This window comes from Suricata suricatta, chromosome 3 (assembly GCF_006229205.1).
Source record: "Suricata suricatta isolate VVHF042 chromosome 3, meerkat_22Aug2017_6uvM2_HiC, whole genome shotgun sequence".
In the NCBI taxonomy this organism is placed as follows: domain Eukaryota; kingdom Metazoa; phylum Chordata; class Mammalia; order Carnivora; family Herpestidae; genus Suricata; species Suricata suricatta.
In genome coordinates this window covers 174,972,087-174,991,719 of record NC_043702.1, presented here as the reverse complement: position 1 = coordinate 174,991,719, position 19,633 = coordinate 174,972,087, and the positions used below count along the sequence as shown (strand labels likewise).

General features: G+C 61.6%; 1 protein-coding gene and 1 long non-coding RNA gene across 3 annotated transcripts in view; one reads left to right on the top strand and one right to left on the bottom strand.

Annotated features, from left to right (window-relative positions):
- The window catches only part of KCNN3 (potassium calcium-activated channel subfamily N member 3), a 90,502-nt gene that overhangs the window by 25,905 nt on the left and 44,964 nt on the right, over positions 1–19,633 (bottom strand). Inside the window, exon 3 of the mRNA XM_029933468.1 lies at positions 13,736–14,154. Coding sequence (XP_029789328.1) covers positions 13,736–14,154 — 419 coding nt within the window. The remainder of the gene's footprint in view (positions 1–13,735; positions 14,155–19,633) is intronic.
- LOC115288614 lies at positions 6,056–10,111 on the top strand. Of its 2 annotated transcripts, none has more exons than XR_003907115.1 (3): positions 6,056–6,356; positions 8,568–8,692; positions 9,538–10,111. It is a non-coding gene; the product is annotated as an uncharacterized LOC115288614 (long non-coding RNA). The 2 variants fall into 2 exon arrangements; XR_003907116.1 differs by having other exon boundaries at positions 9,092–10,111.

Genomic DNA, 19,633 nt, shown 5'->3' with positions numbered 1-19,633 from the left:
ATGCTCCCAGCCCTGCTCTAGTGCTCCTGCTCCCGCTTCAGTGCTCCTGCTCCCACTCCAGCCCCGCTCCAGTGCTCCTGCTCCTGCTCCTGCTCCAGTGCTCCTGCTCCCACTCCGGCCCCGCTCCAGTGCTCCCAGCCCTGTTCGGATCCTGGCCCCGCTCCTGCTCCCGGCCCTGCTCCAATGCTCCTGCTGCCGCTCCAGCCCCGCTTGGATCCCCGCCCCGCTCTGGAGCCCGGGCCCTTTCATCCCCACCACTAGCCCTGCTCCATTTTACAGGAAGCAGGGTCACAGAAGATGCTCATTACACGTTGCCAAGGCAACAAAGCTGCCTGGAAACTACAGCCCCCCACACTTCACCGGACAAAACCGCAGAGGAGGGGGCATCCAGAGCAGAGGACAAGCTGGGGACAGGGAGCCCAGGAGCCGCAGACAAGGCCAGACCGCTGCTGAGCGCCAGGAAGCAAACAGATGGGGACCGGAGTGAGCGAGATCAAATCTGTCCTGATGGGCGCCGGGCTCCTGACGGCGGTGGCAGTGACACTGATGGTTCTGGGGGAGTCTGTTGCTTCTGGTTTTACCTGGCAGTGACTTCACTGAACGCATCCTGAGCAGCGGAGCCACTGTCCAGAGACTGTGCTGGAGACCCAGGGACCCACTGCCATCACCACCCGCTCACCCACACACAGGTCTGAGTGGCTGTCAGCTCTAGCAGCCTTAGGCCCTGGGATCTTGGATCCCTGATGGGTCAGGGAGGGCCAGGCCGTGGGTGCCCAGGCCGGGGGACGCCCGGCAGCCCAGGGACCCCGGAGGGAGACCCGCAGGCCATCGGCCTCCCGGGCCAGAACGCACACAGTTGTGAGCAGGAAGACTGTGTCCCACTCCCACTGGCCTCCTTCGAGCGCCGGCCGGACGAGCCGCCTGCTGGGGGGGAGCAAAGCAGCTCACGCAACGGTGAGCAAGGATCCCGCCGCCGCCGCCACCGCTGGGGCCAGTCTCTCCGTCGGCGACAGAGAAACACAGAAGAGGGGACCTCGAGGGCGCTGGTGAGGACGCAGGCACATCGCCAGCACGTGACAAACAGCTCCCTCCCTCCCCGGCCCGAGGTTGCCCCCACCTACGGCCCCCGGGACCCTGGCCGAGTCCCAGACCCTGGCCCTTGGCCACAGTGGCCTCGGGAGCGCTCCGTCTAATTTCTGAAATGATGAAAGCCTCAAGACACATTCATCCCTAAATAAAACCCACACTTTAAATTATAAACAAGAACAAGACAAATGAAGGACGCTGGGAACGGAGGGGAGCGCTCACACGCTAAGCTCGTAGCCAGTCAACTAGACTCACATTTACTTAACTCTGTAAGTTTGACAACAGAAGTATTTACTTCATTAATTCTGACTGCGCAGCCCCGCCCCCACGCCGACAGCGGCGTCTCAGGGCCCGTCCTGCTGGCAGGAAGTGGCTTCCCGCGGACCAGCGGACCAGCGCTCTTGACGGTCTGATGGGTCCAGACACCAGACAGCCCGTCCTCAAACAAAGGATCAGACGACTTCACATTTGCTTTGCGCATTTGGCCCTTTCTCTCTTGGCCCCAATGCAGTCACATAAGACACCCCCCCCCATTTAGGAAATAGCCCGAGAGCCCGGCGGCGGCGGGCAGTCAGGACCCCAGGGTGCCCGGCCCCCATGCCCAGCAAGGCCCGGGACGGGACGGGTCACTGAGCCTGTCTGAGCTGCGGGGCCCTGACGTCCTGAATGGGGCCTCGGGACTCCACCTATCAGCTCCCTTCCCGGGACCGCCGGGAAGCAAAGTGGCAGTGCCCCCCGCCCCCCGGCTTTTCACCCCCGCCTCTCTGAGTTCATAACCCCGTGACGCTGGCTGGACAGCTCGAAGCTCCGACCGCAGGTCAGAAGACCGAGGCTCAGGGAAGGAAGGGGACCACCTTGGTGGAAGGTGGGGGACGGGCCCAAGGTCACATAGCCGGTCATCCCCGGGCTTTGAGTCCGGGTTTCTGACTTTTTTGCCGCCGCGCTCAATTCTGGATGCAATTAACTTACGTGCAAAAACGCACGGTGTTATTACACTCTTGCTGACGTTACTGAACTTGAACCAAGCTGGTTGTACCGCAGGTGACTAGGTCAGGCTGCGAGGGCCCAGGACTGTGCTCCCGCGGGGCAGGAGGCTTCCCGGGGCTCCGGCCGGGCGCAGGCACAGAGGGTCTGAGAGATGTCACAGAATAGGAGCTCGAGGCCTGGACACAGAGCAAGGGCCGGCAACATGAGGGCTCTGACCCAGGAGAGACTCGTGCCCGCAGCCCTCTCCCCTTCTTTGTCAGTGAAAGCACCCAGGAATGAGCAACGAGGATCAGTACTCAAGACGACATTTTCCCATCCATGTAACTGGCCAGTGGGTGAGAACGAAAACACGTGTTCCTTCCAGGACGTGACTTTAAGGAGAGAGGGCACATCTTATTCTGTCCCCTCCTCCTCCTGCCGGCTAGAGGGTAAGTGGGATGGCAGGAGCTCCCGGCAGCCGCGAACTGTGAGGAAGAAGCCAGCACGAGGGCTGGCAGGGCCGCCCGAGAGAGGAGCCTGGGTCCCTGATGCGATGGCGCGCCGCGCCTGCTCTGGACCGACCTTCCCGGTCTTCGGTTGCATAAAAAAGAAACTTCTATTTTGTTTAAGCTCCATGTTCTGGGTTTCCTGTCACTTGCAGCCAAAAGCCCGTGCTCACTGATAAAGCCTCAGAGAAAAAGAAAACAGAGACAGAGCAGCAGAGAGCAATTAGTGGACGGACGCTGATTCTGAACATGCACTTGATGTACGGGACACGCGGCTCATGTGAATCGGCCTGGACACGCACCGGGCATCCGAGAGCTCTGCCGGCGCCCCCCCCCCCAGCAAGGCGGCCCCTCCCCGCTTCCAGCCCGCCCCCCACACAGGCGCCCGAGCCACGTTCCTAGAATGAGCCAGGCTGTAGGACTCCGCTAGTCAGGGATCTTCAGAGACGTCCCATTGCACTTGGCTTGACCCCTTGCCCCAGCCCAGGGCCCCACTGTGGGTGCCCCCCGCCCCCTCTGTAGCTCAGGCCACAGCCACACGCCCACCGCTCCTGTCCTCCTGGTGACTCCGCACACCGTGCTCTCTGCCAGCGTGGCACCGCTGGACGTGCCGTTCCCTCTTCTTGGAGAGCGTTCCCCTGGGTCTGTCAGGGCTCAGCCGCTCCCCGCTGACAGGTGACCTCTCTAGAGGAGCCTTCCAGGCAGGATTGCTCTCCAAACCCATTACTTAAAAGAAACAAAGGACTGCAACCGTGTGTTTGGCTCCTTCACGGCACGGAGCCGACACTGTTTCCGGTGCGCAGCTCTCCCTGGGAGACGGACCACAAGCCCCGTGCATGGGGAACCGCGGGTTCTGTCTTGGAAGGCACGGGGCCCGGGGAATGGTCCGACCCGAGACGATGGATAACACCGTGATGGCGTGAGCGGAGCACTGCTTGGCGGGGGCCTGGGACGCGGGGCGCCCCTGGGCTGGCGGACCCTTCCCTGGGGCAGCAGGCCAGTGGGCACGACAGAGCCTGTCTGGTTCAAGGAGCAGATCCGGCAGAGGACACTGGGCGGAGGTGGCCCAGAGAGCAGGGCAGAGACCCGGGCCCGGGCTCAGGCCAATGGCCGGATAAGCCGCAGCTTTGGTCACAGCAAAGACCAAGGCAGAGAGACAAACCTGGGCAAGGCCTCCGCCCCTTCCTAGGGCTGGGAGCGGGACCTGGGCCTCTGGACGCTTCGAGCCCCACCGGATCCCCACGTGGGTGCCAGGCTCCTGGCCTTCACCTCAGCTGGCACTCCTGTGCCGTGGCACCTCCCAGGGCCAGGGCGCTGGGCCCTGGCCGCAGGACTCAGGCCAAGCAGGCCATCTGCCTGTGCTGAGGAAAGGCCGGGGGCGGGCGGGGGGGGGGGCGGGGAGTGGCATCAAAAGTGCTAAATGTGAGCAGCGGCGTACTGTCCTAGGTCTCGCTCCTCGGTCCCCAGCCCACATGCCTGCGCTGGCCACCCGCAAGCCGTGTCAGAAGAAGAATGCCCAGCAAAGAGGAGACGGGGTAACACCAAGGGGCTAGCGTCCGCCTGGGGCCCCTCCCTGCGGGCACGCGGTGGAGCAGACGGAGCTGTCAAGTCAGAACGGCATCCAGGGAGGGCCTGTCCCAGGAGCGGAGCCGGTCAGTCTCAAGAAGATGACCCAGGTTCTGGAATACCTCAGGGTGCACCGGTCGCTGCAGTGGAGGCCCGCGGGGCGCTAAGCGCGCTCCCCTCAGCCGACGCCCCATGTCCTGTGGCCAGCTCACCCACGGTCACCGCCAGGAAGAGGCCAAGCCCATCTCTGCCCAGATGGAGGTGGTTTAAACACCAACCTGTGTTGCTTGAATATCTTTTGTGCTGATACAGAAAACAGTCAGGACCCAAGCCGCAAACCGGGAGGAGCCAGATTTTAACCAGCACCAGGAAGACGGTCCTGTGTCCGCCGTCAGCACAGACGGCACGGTGTGCCCAGTGGAGGCAGGAGGCCTCCGGTGGGGCTGGGCACAGGTACGCACGCAAGGCAGGCGGTGGAGCCAGGCCCCACACCGTCCTCTGACCTGGGCCGAGTCCCATCTGGGCGCAGACACCGCCGTGCCTGTGTTGGCTCAGCAAGCTAGGCTCCGTGCCCTCTCCCGTGGGGTGCCAGGCCCAGGCGGCCCGGGTCGGCACGTGTGGGCCAGCCTGCAGGAGTCCTGTCGGCAGGCAGCCCCGCGAGCCTCCTGGGAGAACGTGACGGGTGTTAGGGTGGGTGCGCCCGGCCAGCGGGAAGTCGTAGGCAGTGCACAGCGGGGCGAGTAGGTGTCTAGGTGTCGGCCAGTGTCTGGGGGGCACTCAGTGAGCTGCCGTTCGGGGTATAATGTGTTCTCCCCCATATCCCTTCCCAGCTCAGCCCCTGGGGGCCTGCGGTGTTGGGGAAGGGGGAGTCTGCAGTAACAGGAGGAGAAAATCTCATGGAAAGAGCCCCTGGTGGCAGTGGGGTGACTGTGGGACTTCCGGGCTCCACATCCGCATGGGCGCGGTGAGGAGGGCACGCCGACCCCGGGCCACCGAGCCCGAGGGGAGGCATACGAGTGAGCGCCGGGGCCCTTGCTGGGGGGCGCCTGCCCGCACTGGCTGTGGCTGGCGTGGTGGCCGGGGGAGCCACCCTTTCCTCACCTATGCGCCCCCAGAGGGTTCCCACCGGCACGGGATTTTTGGTAATGGCCACCTGTTCCACGGCCTGGGGGCGAGAACTCAGCCCTGGGCCCCTTGGGCTCCCTGGTTGGAGCGAGCGGGCCCCCTCCCCACGCGGGGGCCATGGCCTCCAACCCCCCCCCCCCGCAGGGGCCCCTCCCAGGCCCCTGCTGCCGAGGGGAGGCTGGCACTCAGCCCGCTCTACCTCAAGGCACAATCCCAGAGGCGGAGAAGTCAGGGAGACCCAGACTTTGGGGAGACACGGGCTGGCGTAATTTGGGGAGTGAGTTGGCTGGAAAGATCGAACGGCTTCTCCTGAGTGCCGGACGGAGGTCAGGTGGCGCGTGCACCGCCCCGGACGCGGTGCTTAGGGACGCTGGCTCTGCGGAAATTCGTCATTTGTCCAATTCTTGATCCTCCTGAGAGGTGTCATTTTTAACGTAACATACAAGGGATCTGTTATCATGTAATACAAAAGTGCAAATCCGCTAGTCACAAGCGAACCATTTCATGCTTAAGCGTCAAAGAGCACAGAAGCGCTGGAAATGTGGAAAAGCTGAATCACAAATCACCGGGAAAGAGAACGTGTGGAGGAGTAAAGAGGTAGAAACGTCAGACAGGCCCCTGACACCGGAAGGGGGGCTGCTAGGGCGGGGGATGGGGGATGACCCTGGGGGGAGGCCCAGCCCCGAGGCCTACTGACGGACCTCACCGTTGAACCCGCAGCCACTGAGACCCCGCCCCTGAGGCCGGCCGCATTCCGTGGAGACCCCGCCCTCCAGTCCCACCTGTCATCGCGCCCCACCCCTGTAGACTCCGCCCTCCGGCCTCACCGGTTCGCACATCCTGCCCCGTGGAGACCCCGCCTCCCGGCCAGAGCCACCTGCCCACATTGCGGGCCCCTGAGTCTGACCGACCCTGGCCCCCAGAGCCACGCGCCGGGTCGCACCTCACCTGCAGACCCCACCTGCCGGGACTCCAGCGCCAGGTCCCTCCCTGTAACGTCCCGCGGCCGCGGAGGGCCGGGAAGGAACACACTCCGGGTCGGGACCCTGGCCACCCAGGCCACGGCCTCCAGAAGGGCCTCCCCTCTTCCTCGAGAACAAACCGTGGGTAAGACCCGGGCCGTCCAACCTCACTTCCCAAGCCGTGTTGGCAGGAAGCGAGCTCCTGCGAGGGAAGGGTCCGTGGAGGGAGAAGGAGCCGCGGCCTCTCCCCTTAAAGCCTCAGCTCCAGGCGTGAAGTCGGCTCTGTGGCTGCAGAAAACAGTAAAATGGAGAGGAAACATCCCACAGAGAAAACTTACTCTGCATGTGTTTCCAAGCATTTTCTGTGCAGCTGGTATCGATTTTGAATCGGCAACACCCCCACAATGCCGTTTTGTGCTCCTTCAAACACTGTGTCAGGACTAGCTTCCGGCGTTCACCCTTCAAAAGGCTGTTTTTTAAGTTGCTGCCTGGCTGCCCATCGGAAGGAGGTGCTAGAACTTACTTAACTGCTCAAATCCTGGCCCTTTATCTGGCTTCCGGCTCTCCGCCAGGGGGGCGCGGTGCGCGTGCGCGTGCGCTGCCGTGAATCGATTATTTGGTGAGAACAGCTTCCTGGGGGGTGTTACTGGGTTGAAGTGATGAACGTGTGAAGGCCCCAAGGTGTGCGGGCAGACTGCCCCCGGGTGGGGGTGCCAGCCCCCGCCCCGTCCCTGGACAGCGAGGACCCACTGCCCAGCCCCACAAACCCGCTTCCTCCAGCCTGAATTACACGTATTTAAGTGTGTGTCGATTCCAGAGAAGAAGTTCATCTGTGCGTCGTTTCGCGTGCGCGTCTCTGGTCGGTGAGGCCGTGTGCGTTCACTTCATGGGCGCCCGGCCCGTCCCACGGTGGTTGTGTTTTTATTTCTGGCGTTGTTGTTTTTTTCTGAGATGAATTTTTCTGATCGGATTCTGAGACTGCTCTGTGTAACGGGGATATTTACTTCTCATATTTGCTGCAAATATGTTTCTTCGTGTAACATTTGCTTTTTTAAATAAGACTATTTTTTGAAGGATGGAAATCTAAAGTTGCGCTTAGGACCTGAGCAGATGCAAGTCTGTCTCTTCCTGTTCTCTTCGGAGGTTCTTTCCCATCTCAGGGTTGATGGAATATTCGCTTTGTTTTCTGGAGCAGACTCGGGGTTTCTTCTCTCACATCTGACTCTGTAACCCGCCTGGAATCTGTGTCGGGGGCTGGTGAGAGGCGGGCTCGAATTTGATTTTTCGTCCGGGGTCTCATCTCCAATCCCCCCATCATTTCCTGAAGAACCTGCCGCTTGCTAACTGGTTTTCCTTCTCGTCGGCTGGGTTCTTCCACAGTAGGGGTTGTTTCAGGGCTGTCCCTTCGGACTCCCCGGCCCGCCGCGCCTGAGCCTCTGGTGGCGCCGCAGGGACGTCAGGACGTTAGTTTTATCACATTTTGATATGGAGGGAAGTGCCCCTCATCTTCTCTTTCAAAACAAGTTAAGCAATTCTCATTTATTAAAACATAAAGAATCAGTACTTACTCCCGCTTAAGATTCCTAATTTTCTTTTATAAAAACCTTGACAAAATTTTTAAAGTTCATTTACTTATTTTGAGAGAGAATGCCAGCAGGCTCCTCCCATCGTCCCAGAGCCCGGCACGGGCCGGAACTCACGAACCGTGAGATGGGGACCTGAGGGGACATCAAGAGCCGGACACGCGACCAGCGCCCCCCCCCCCCCCCCCCCCCCCCCCCCCCCCCCCCCCCCCCCCCCCCCCCCCCCCCCGGCCCTTCAGTAAAAAACCTGAAGGAGACGTCCCCTCCGAGGACAAGGCTGGTCACACCAGGAGTTCACATACACAGTCCTCACTGCAATTTTTTAAAAAGTCTGAAATGGTGGTTTTGAAAAATCCTCTTTTGGCCAAGTTGTGTAGCTGAGGGGACCACTTTAAAAGTTTCCCTAAAAAGTGTCCTTTTAACTGAATTTTTATGGTCTCGTGGTTCGAGAATATGTCTGATGATTTTTCTGCGATGTTTTGAGACGTGTAGTTTTTCTCAATGCACCACAAATGCTCGTATTGTTTGTTTATGGACCACAACACCCAGTAGTTCTCAGTAAGGCGGTTAATAATTTAGGTCTCAACCTCCTTATTTACTCGTGCATGAAGGTCCGCAGCATATGATACTTTTATCCATATCAAATGGTCCTTCTGGACCATTTAATGCTCTTTTGCTTTGAATTCAGGTTGGTTTAAAATGAGGATTTCTGTTCAGTTGTCCTTTGGTTCATACTTACCTAATGAGTCTCTGGTATTCACTTCTTTTTCCAGGTCTTTCTGCTTTAGGAGCCTCTTCTGTAAACAGCATGAAATCAAATTCTGCTTTTAAATCTCGGCTAGGAGACAGTGCCTTCTAACGGGGGAGGGAAACTCAGTCGCGCTGACGGCTACAAGTTGTGAGTTTGCTTCATGCTTTCGGTTTTTACATCCTTCCTGCTTCCTTTGTCTTTCTGTCCCTGATGCTGTTTGTGTCTCACGCTGGGCTGTGGAGGATGCACGTCCTCCAAGTGGGGAGGAGGGGGGCTCCCGGGGGGGACGTGGGGATCTCGGCCCCGGGACCCGGCACATGGTCATGACCGCCCTGTGCCTCAGTTTCCCCACATGGACGGTGGAGATCGCAGCAGCCCCCACACCTCACAGAGCTGTGGTTCAGTGAGATAACACATCCCCATCCCTGTTGTCACACACCCCCAGCTCTACTTGTGGCCACCTTTGTGTCCAGAGATTATTTAAACTTTATGTCTCTAATTATTAAAATCGAGCGGTGGGGCTTTTAAAATTCTCTCCTACCGAAGATGCCGGATCCGGTCCGCTCTGCCGAACCCTCCTGCGCTTCTCTCCAGCGTCTACGCTGGGGGTTTGCAGCCCTACCTGTCACGGGGCCTCTCGTCGTCTTCCCGGAGCCCCCGGTGGCCTGACGTCAGGACTGGGTTTTACAGCCACGGTCGCCCACCGGTCTCGCCCTCACATCACCCCGTCAGGACCTCTGCTGGGATCCGTTCCAGAAACTTCCGAGCCCATGGAACTCCAAGCATGACTTTGGTTCCCGTGTGCTCGCAGGAAATGCAGGGATCCTGAGGGGACGTGAGCTCTGCGCGGCCCGTGTGTCCTGGGGTGGCCTCCCCTGGGGAGGCAGTCAGATTTCTAGAAGGGAGTTTGCGTGTGGAGGCGTGACTTTGTCCCTGTTCTTACCTGTGTTGACCTGCCTCACGTTTTAAACATTTTTTTAATGTTTTTTGAGATAATGGGGGAGAAGACAGAGAGGCGGAGTCCCAGGAAGGTCCACACTCCGCAGAGTCCGACGCGAGGCCGGAACGCACCAACCGGAGACGGCGGAGTCGAGCCCGAACCCGGAGCCGGGCGCTGAACTGACTGAGCCTCTGGGCGCCCCTGACCCGCCTGCTCTTAACCGCCAGCCCCACCCCTCAGGCAGCCAGTTCTGGAAAAGTCTCCTTGGTGTATGTGTTTAATGCTGCTTTTTTATCCAAATCACTCTGGTCCTGGGGTTGACCTTGGTTCTCGCCCTCCGGCTCTGACGTACGTCTGTTCTCAACACCCTGAAAGAACTTCTAAGTTTGTCCTCCACATCCCACAGCCTTAAACACTCAGCGCCTCCCATGTGAACTTTCTTTTTGCTAAAACAGTTTTAATTTTCTGGAACTCTGTGCTCATGGGAGCAAGTACAGTTTCCGTTCACGGCTGCTCCCTCTTCTCTGGCACAGAAATCGCAGCCTCTTGCACCGTTAGGGAAGCCCGAGAACCTTCTGATGCTGCTTCTTACTCTCCATCGCTCCCAGAACTAAACGTTCTTCTACATCCGCAGGATCATTTTCCTTGTTCTTAATGCACCCCAAGTTTGTTTCCGGGGCTCCTGGGAGGATCGCCCACCACGTTCTGCGGTGAACTTGCCTTGGTGTTGGGGTGACTGCTGGCCCTGGCCCCTGCGCCCCTCGGGCTCCCCCCTGCGCCCCGGCTTCTCCCTCCTCCAGCGGGAGGCCAGGCCTGGTCCCAAGAGGCTGGTACTTTCCGGCCTCACTGACTAGTCCTCTGACACCCACCCCAGTGGGCCGCAAGGTCTGCGTGTATTTAGCACACGCTGCGCACGCCAGTTACCATCTGCTCCGGCAGCGAGTACTGAAAAGCTGAAGTTTTGTCATAACGACCGGATAGAAGTGGGTCTCGGGGTGCCCTGCACACTGGCGGCCGCGCCGCAAACCCCTGGGGGCCCATGAGGACCCACAGCCCCTTCTCAGCCCCGTCTACAAGGGCTTCGCCTGTGGCTGCGTCAGCACATCTGCCCCCCACCCCGGACAGGGTCCCCACTCCTTTCTCCGGCCTTGAAGCCCCCTGCCCGTGCCCGTGGGAGTCTGTGGGAAGGAGAGGCTGGGGACGGGGCTGTCCTCCTTTCTTGGCTTCTGGCTGGCGTGGACCAGACCCGTGGGCCAGACCCGTGGGCCAGACCAGACCTGAGACACAGGCGTAGAGCAGGAATGGGCCGCTGGTAGCTTTCCTCTGGGTTAGAGGCAGGACCTCCGGAATCCTATTCCTCACTGAAATACACCTGTGGAGAAAGGAGCACTCACAGGGTCCCCAGCAAAGCCGGCTGGTGGCTGGCGTGGCAGAACCCGGAGGGAAGGGCCAGAGGGAAGCTATCAAAGAGGCTGCAGGTCTTCGGCAAAACCTCACTAGTCCCGCCCACTCCGTCCTCCTCGGTCACAAGACTGGAAGCTGGGCCTTGCCGCCGCGGCCCCCAGGGCACTGGCGGGAAAGCCCACTTCCCCAGCCCGGGGCCCCTGGGGCCAGGCTGCTGGGAGCGACAGCGTTTAATGAGGAGGTTCCCACGATGGCTCTGGGGAGGCCTGCAGGAGGCGGGCAGGCGGCCAGGAGGATCCCGGGACCGCAGCTGTCGCCTGGCCCTGACGTCATGTGCTCCCGGCCCAAGGAAAACAAGCTGCTGCCGCTGCCTGCCCCCCCCCCCCGGAAATGGCACCTCCCTCTCCTTCCTCAGAAGGAGCAAATGTGCAAACCCTTCCTCCTCATGGCAGAGCCGCCTGGATATGAGTCTCTGAGAACCGCGAAGAGGGGTCTCCATAGCAACCCGAAGTGTGTACACTGTGGGGGGATGGCCCCGCTGCTTGGGGACCTCGGGCACACCGTCCGAGGAGACAGAGGCGTCCTCCGGCCAGCTGGGGGAGGTCGAGGTCACCTGCCCGGGTCACCCTCCGCGTGGCCGATGTCACAGCCCCCCGGGGCAGCTGCGGGCGGTCTCTGACTCACTGGCTCCTGTCCCCTATCTGTGACCTGACGCTGGGACACAGCAGTGACCACTCAAGCCGGATGCGAAAAGAGAGCACTTGGTCTCAGAGAGCGACGTGTTTCCCCGGAGTGGGAAGAAGCGCACTGGGTTGTATGTGCGTCCACGGTCCCGAGGCCGGACTCCCAGGGGGGCACTGGGGCTCGCGGGGCGCAGGCGAGGGGGCGGCGGGGTGCCAGGCGCTCCAAGGGGGCCTTGGCGACCGTCAGGCATCCCTGGAGCCCCGATGGCCCTGCAGGGCCGGCCAGTGTCCCGCGGGCAGTGGAGGCACTGAGCCCTTACGCACCTGTGTTGACAGGAGGTGGCTGCGGCCTTGACCGGGGCCGGGCAGCTGTGGGGGAGGGGCTCGGCCTCGACCACCCGCTGCGGGGAAGGAGATCCCGTCTGGAGTGGGTGTGGGGGGCGCCTTGGCTCTGCCCACATGTACCCTGAAGTCAGCCCCCCAGGACGGAGCCCAGACATCAGGGGCCTGGGAGCCCCCGGCTGAGCCCCGGTGACACTCTCAGGTCGGCTCGTCCCCGCCCCTGGGAGAGGCCAGGCCACCGTTTCCTTGCAAGTGCCGAGTCCGCCTGGGGTGGGAGACACAGTGGGCCAAGTTCAAACTGGGCCACTCAACGCCCAGTTAGAGACGGCAGAGTACTTTGCAAGCGACACTCTATAATTTTCACGGGGAGAACAGTCACGGGCCTGCGGCAGGTTCAACAGGCGATGACACACGCTTGCAGACACTGCGTTCCCCGCCCGGCCCGTCTGCTCACCTGAACATGACCGTGAGCGTCACTGGCCCCGAGGGCCCATGTGGGGACGCGGAAGATTCCAAACACCTGCAGGGGCTCTGCGAACTCAGTTGTGGGAAGACTGGGCTCGGATCGGTTAGAAAGGAAACCAGGAAAGCCCGGGTCCGCCTGTGGTTGGAGCTGTTTTGGACCCAGCCCGCGGGACAAGCGCCAGCCCGGGCACCCCGTGTCCCTGGGGCTCTGTGCACGAGCAGTGTGTCCCGACGCGCGCTGGCCCTCAGGGACCGCCCTGTCATGCCCAGGGCCCCTCGTGCCGTGCAGACAAACCCTCGTGCGTCTGCCGGGCAAACATCCAACAAACGTCTGCAAACAGAAGGTCTCGAAATAGATGGGAGCTGGCTCTACGCACCCGCGAGAGGTTTTAGCTGAGTCTCTGGGTCTCCTGTGGGCTCCTCCGGCTCTTTTAGCCCTGCTGCGGCCCCGTGCGTGCGGATTTGGCCAGACAGCTGGGGCAAACTGCAGGTGACCGCCAGGGTCCCTACAGAACGCCCAGGGGCTTGACCGGGCCTTCCCACATGAGAAAAGTAACTTCTAACTAAAAATCTTTTAAAAGAAGTCAACTCCCCTTCCTTCTCCAGAGATCCTCATTTTAAAACAAGGACACTGAGGCCCAAAGAGGTTAGGTGACTTGCCTGAGGTCTCACAGCAACTTAGGGAGGCATCCAGGTGCTAACCTGGGTGTTCAGACTCGCCTGGGGGGGTCAGGTTAAAATGAATGTCCAGGGCCAGCGTGTCGTGAGGGCCACTTGTGGGTGACGCTGTTAGGAGGTGGCAGCCCTGGGCCCCTGGGGCTCAGTGATGGCAGCTCCCAGGGGCTGGCGGGTGGTATGCTGGACAGCCTGGGTCCCCATCGGGCCACATCCTCCCCCAGCCGGGCTGCCAGGTCCTGAACCAGGGTCTCCCAGATGGCCTTCCCGCCACACGCTTCCCAGAGGCTCAGGCCTGCGCAAATCCCCCGCGAGCTCGGGGCGAGGCCAAGCCACCCAGCTTCCCCGCCTGCCTCCCCAGGACGTCGCGAGGAGTGGGTGAAAACCTTTGACAAAGTCTGGACCAAACAAAACGAAACCAGTTTCCTTGCGGCGGGACCTCCCAAAGCCTGACAACGCCGAGAGGCACGCAAGGTCCAAGAGGAAGGGAGGCCCCGGGTTAAGAGGGCAAAGCCCAGGGCGCGGGCTGGAGGGCCGGACGCCACCCCGGGGGTTACAGGGACAGTTCAGGGCTGTGCGCGTTCTCCGGCTCTCCCGGCCACCCGCCCCGCCCGTCCAGCCGCAGGGGTGCAGGCACCTGCCGGCAGCCCCGCCCCGCCCCCGCGCGGCGCATGCGCGTACCTCTCGCAGACGCGCACGGTCCAGGCGGCGATGATCCACAGCGAGATGCTGAACACCAGCAGCACGGTGCCGGGGCAGATGGTCATGAGCGTCTTCATGACGAAGCGGGTGTTGAAGTTGATCTTGTTGAGCGCCCCGATGCTGCGGGACGACGCGTCCGTGAACAGCTTGCTGTGCAGCAGCATGACGCGCGCGATCAGGTACAGGCGCAGGAACATGGGGATGGACAGGATGATGTCCACGTCGGCCTCCGCCCGTGACGGCGTGTACGAGAAGGCCAGGCGCGCCGTCCAGAAGAACTTGTACTCGCCGGGCACCGGGTGGATGGCGCACACCAGCAGCTCCAGGCTGACGCGCAGCACGCGCTCACAGGTCATGGCGATGCGCCAGTCGTCCGCGCCGTTGTCGATGACGAAGAGCTGGCGGGGCAGAGAGCGCGTTAGGGCGGGGTGGCCTGTGCTCCCCGGACCTCTGGGGCTGGGCTGGGCGGGGAGGGGGAGCCCTCGTTCAGTCTCAACAGGACGGAGAGGAAATGGTGTTTCCCAAGCGAGCAGACTCCCGAGGCTGCTGAGGAGACGTGCCCTGCGCGGGCATGATGCCCCCGGGACGCAGCAGAGTGCTCGGTGGGGGCCCTGGAGCCAAACGGCCCAGGTCAGGGTCCTGAGCCCAACACTAACCAGTTCCAGGATCCTGTGCCCTGGCGTCCCCATCTGGGGACAGTGACAGCACCTGCCGGCACCCAGGAGGTGTTAGCTGTTTGGACTCTGGGCACCACGAATGGACCGGGTCCCATCTTTCTGTAGAATGAGGGCTGGGCCCAGTGACCACTGCAGACCTCGGGGCCCTCCCCTGCCTTGGAGTCGAGATTCCCACTGCCATGACATGGGGACGGGCCCCTGCCGTGTGCCCGGGCCTGGCTGGCACCGGGGTTCACATTGGGGGTGGGCCCCTGCTGTGTCTCCAGGCTGGCTGGCGCCAGGGTTCACGTTCGGGGATGGGCCCTGGCCTTGTTCTCAAGGATGTCCCACCTGAAGATGAAGCTTAAACAAAATAGCTGGGAGCACGGCCCCCACGAGGGGGACCAGGAGACGGCACAGGACCTGGCTGCAGCCGGAACTGCCCTCCGGCCCTCGGGGGCAGCAGAACAGGGGTGCTCCCAGACACGGTTTCCCTCGTCTGTGGCACTGAAAAGCCCTAATGGATGCTCAGCATGTCCCCTCTGTCCCGAAGCGCCACAGACAGGCCACGCCATGGCCACGTGGCTGCCGGCCAGACTCTTCATAACAAAATGAAAACCATCCACCCTGTGACAAGGGTGTCAGGTTACTATGGGAACCGGTTCACTGCGGGCAGGCGCTGAAGCACTGAGTGGCAGAGCTCGCTGACGTGCGGGGGGGGGGGTCAGCCTGCCGGCGCTGGCCTGCCCGGCCCGGCAGGAAGGGGCCGGCCCCGGCGGGGTGGGGGGCTCTGTGTGCCTCTCAAGCGCCCCGCTGGTTTCAGTGTCCAGGGGGCCGGGGACCGGGGGGTCGAGGCCGGTGAGCGACACGGATGTCGACACCCAGTTACTAGCTGTGTGACCTTGGGCAGTCAGACCACTTCCCCAGGCCCATTGCCACGTGTCTGTCACGGGGCTGTCAGCGCTGGCGCCGCCTCCGGGGTCAGCGTCAGGACCGGCAGCACAGATGACAGGAGGGCATGTGCCTCTGAGGCTCCTCCACACGAGTGAGGGTCACATCGTGCCTGTGCGGGTGGGCGCTGGACAGACAGACGGCCCTTTCAGGCTGCAGACTGCTGCCCGCACGAGGGCACCGTCATGCCCGTCAGGTCTCAGACTTGGGAAGGACCCCACCCTGCCGCGTTCTCCCTCAGCTTCCTACGCGGCCCTTACAAACTGCAGATCTTGGGGGGCCTGGGGGGTCAGTCGGCTAAGCATCTGACTCCTGATCTCGGCTCAGGTCATGATCTCACGCCGCCTCCTCCCACCTGCCTGCTGGCCCGGCACTCAGTCCCTGCCAAGCGGCTGGGCGCCTCTCCAGGGAGGGACCCTGACAAGGGCATGCCCACTTCCTGCACCTCTACCCCTACCCCGTGGACACGGCAGGTCACGGATCCGACAGTAACTTGGAACCTTCGGGAAGGCGCTGTGCACGTGGTGCAGGATTCCACCTGCCAAGTGCCTCCCGCGTGCGAGCCTGAGTCAAAAAACAAGGCAAATCAGAACTTGCTGGGTGTGCAGGGGAGGGAAGTGCGGGCAGTCTGGGGACAGTGACTCTTGCTGGCAAATTTGGGCGGAGACTGATTAGCGGCCATGAGCGAAGAGGTCAGTGTGAGGGTTCTTCCTCTGAACGGCCAGTTAGAGAAAACTACGTCGTTTATGCGGGCGCCTGGGCGGCTTGGTCCGTCAGGCCTCCGACTTCGGCTCAGGTCATGATCTCACTGTTCATGGGTTCGAGCCCCACGTCAGGCTCCGTGCTGACAGCTCAGATCCTGGAGCTGCTTCTGATTCTGTGTCTCCCTCTCTCTCTGCCCCTCCCTGCTCACCTCACTCTCACTCTCTCTCAAAAAACAAAACATTGAAAAAGTTCTTTTTAATAAAGCACCCCGTCTCCGTTGTTTATGATTCTCCGGAAACACTCACTTTGTAGCTGCGGTTCCCAGGGCGACATGAGCTGTGTCTGTGGAGTCGGAGGGGCCCTCCCGTCCACGGCCCTGCCGCAGCGACACCACCCGCCCGCCTTCCTCCGAGAGCCGCTCACGGAGCCGCCACGCCCCTCGCCTGCCGCCCAACGCTGCAGGGCCGTCTGGTCCCCCGGGACCCCAGGCCCCGCGGCGCCCGCACCCCCAGAGGGACCGACCATCTGGATGAGGAGCGGATGACAGATCCCCCCCAGAGCGCCGGCCAGCCAGGCCCGGGAGCCCCATGTCCCCTCCCAGACACACAGGGACCAGCCTGCTTTTGTCCTTTCAGGCACAGTAAGTGTGGCATTGGCTCGGGGAACCTCCCGTCCTGCTCCATGGGCCCCGGGCCGTCTGGGCTCCGGGCGAGCAGCTCCGTGCATCAGATGCTCCCAGAGGTTGGGGGAGACCCTGCTTAGGCGTTTTCTTCCTAACCTGACAAACTTTAATTCTCATGCAAGTATGAATTTTTTTAATTAAAGGAGAGAAAGCGCAAAAGGCCTTTTGTGTTTTCTGCTGTTCTCTCTCTGGAAGAAAAACCCCGTGGAGATTTTCACCATTTAAAAAAATATATGCAGAAGAAAAGCAAAAGAACTTCTTAAAATCTAGTGGTAATAATAATATAATATGTTATTATGTAAAATGCATATATTTTTCAATCCTGGAGCCTGTATTACGCATGGACACCAGTCCCATAGGGGTTTCCATGGAAACAGCATCACAAGTCCTGAGATTCCTAATTGGGTTTCCCCAAAGACCGGGGCTGATTGGCAGGGATGGAAAGCACGTCTGGCTTCGCAGCGACCATCACACCAAGTCTCCAGTCCGCACAGGGGTCACGGGACATGCTGAAGAAGGGGCCAGCGTGCGCGGGGACGCTCAGAAGGTCCATGCCTCCGCCGCCGCCGCTGCTGGGACTCGGGGTGGGGACGCGCTGGCAGCTCCGTGCCTTTCCCCGTCCAGTGCTGCCGTGGGATGTCCCGGGTGGCTCTCCAGCCCCCCTCCCGCCCCGTGCCCCTGCGGGGCTTGCCCTCGGCCCCCCACGTGTTCGTGGAAGCCCACAAGGACTGCTGAGCGGGGGTTTGCTTGGGACTGTCCCGCGGTGGCCACAAGTCCCTGCCTGTCCCCAGCTCTCAGAGAGGGAGGGCGAAAGTCGCGTCTCTCCGCAACAGGAACTTCCTCATCCCTGACATGGCACCACTGGGGACGCGCATCTTGTCACCGACCAGCCACGCGAGTCCGGCTCCTTCCGGCACGGGTCCCTGCGATTTTGCAGTTTCCCCCGGACGAGAGCCATTTCTTCCAGTGAGAGGTTTCGTAGAAGCCCAGTTTGGGGAACAGAGTCATTCAGGGCTGTTCCGGTGGGGGGGCCTCCATGAGCGTCCTGGGGGTGTGAGCGGGGGAGGGGGGGCGGCGAGGGGCAGGGGCTGGAGGGCACGGAGGCTGCCCCAAGCCCTGGAGCCCACGCTGGGTCCATGGTCCCTTCTGTCCCGAGCACATACGGCCGCAGCTGCACCTTCCAGATCATTCCCAGGTTGGGCCCTGCTCTGCTCGCCTCAGGCGTCTGGCCCGCCTCCACGCGCCTCCAGCCCTGCCCCGGAGCGGGCTCTGCAGGGTCGCCCTGAGACAGCCCAGGGCCCACCTCTGCGAAGGCCACCGGGAGGTCGCCGCACTTGCTCGCTCACATATTAAAGTTTCAGAGAATCTCTGAAGAAACCTGCTCAGCTTTGAGAGGCAGTGTCCCGCCTGTGCGCCCAGGACTCTGGCTCTGGGGACCCGGAGGGCGGGGGCCGTGCTCCACCCAACAGCACCCAGCACGCACCGGGCTGCAGGCACTGCCCTCGGCGCCCCACAGACGCCAGCTTCTCGAGTCCCCGAGCCACCCGGTGGGACGGACCACCCCTATCTCAGATTAAAGGTGAGGAAACTGAGGCGTGCGTCAGTGACAAGGTCACACAGCCGGGAAGGGAGGCCAAACCGTCCGGCCCCAGAGCCCACGTGCATCAGCTCTCCACTTGGGCACAGAGTTCGTGACTAAAAACAAGTTCTGCTCCTGTTCTGGAAGCCTCACAACTGAAGCCACGCCCAGGCAGGCCTGGCCCCGCCCCTCCCGCACGGCCCCGCGCCGCCTCTCCGTCACCAGATTCCCTCCTTTTAGAAGCACACGCGTGATTATGTTTCGGGTCCACCCAGAACCCAGAACCTCTGGGTTCACTGTAGTTTATTCCCAACAACCAAGGGCGGAAGTGGGGACCCACGTGCCGGCACAAGTGGACAAATGGCTACATGAAACGAGGGTGGGGCCACCGCGGAACAGTATTGAACCTGAAGGGGTCAGTGACTCGACCCGAGCCACAGGCCTGGGCCCGAGGACACCATGCTAAGTGAAACACGCCCGTCACGAAGAGACAAAGCGTACGGTGCCACTTACGTGAGGCCCCTAGAGCCGTGAACCCCTAGAGACGGAAAGTAGGTGGCGGCGCTGGGGCGGGGGGAGGCGGACGGAGCCTCAGTTTTGCAGGAAGAAGGTTCTGGAGACAGACGGCAGCGGACATTGAAGGACATGTGAAAACGTGTCTAACGTTTCTAGCTGCGCACTGCAAATGGTCAGGACAGTAAATCTTATGTTGTGTGTTTTACCACGGGTTTTAAAAAAGGAACACTTGCTTAATCTGAGCGCCCACGCAGGGTGCGGTCACATCTGTCCCCCTGTGGCTGGAGGGAGGGAGGGGCTCCAGGGCCGAGGGCCCGTGGCTGCTGGGCACGGGCCCTTCTAGAAGCCCCACTACCTGGGGCTTAACAGCCCGCCCAAGTGTAGTCAGAAACAAGCAGCGTGACAGCACCGAGGACAGGCGGCGGGATGGGAAGTCCGGGCGCTCACCCGGCAGAGAATGGTTCGCAGGAGCCCCGCCACGGCCTCCCACGGCCAGGCACGCAGCTCGGGGCGGCGGTGCCCGTTGTCGCCAAGTGAGTGGGGTTACAAGACAGACACCTGAGGACCTTTTTAAACTGCTCTCTGTTTGCAGGAATCCAGAAGGAAGAGTCAGAACTGCTCCAGACTTGACTCACATCCCTTCGGGCGCCGGGCCAGCTTCTCGGAAACAACTCACCTGCCGGCCTGTCTAAGCACATCCTCCTGGGGAAGCACCCCTCCACGGGCCAGGGCAGCTCAGGAAACAGCATGATGCAAGAAAATCCGTGCCAGCGTGGAGGGGAAGGACC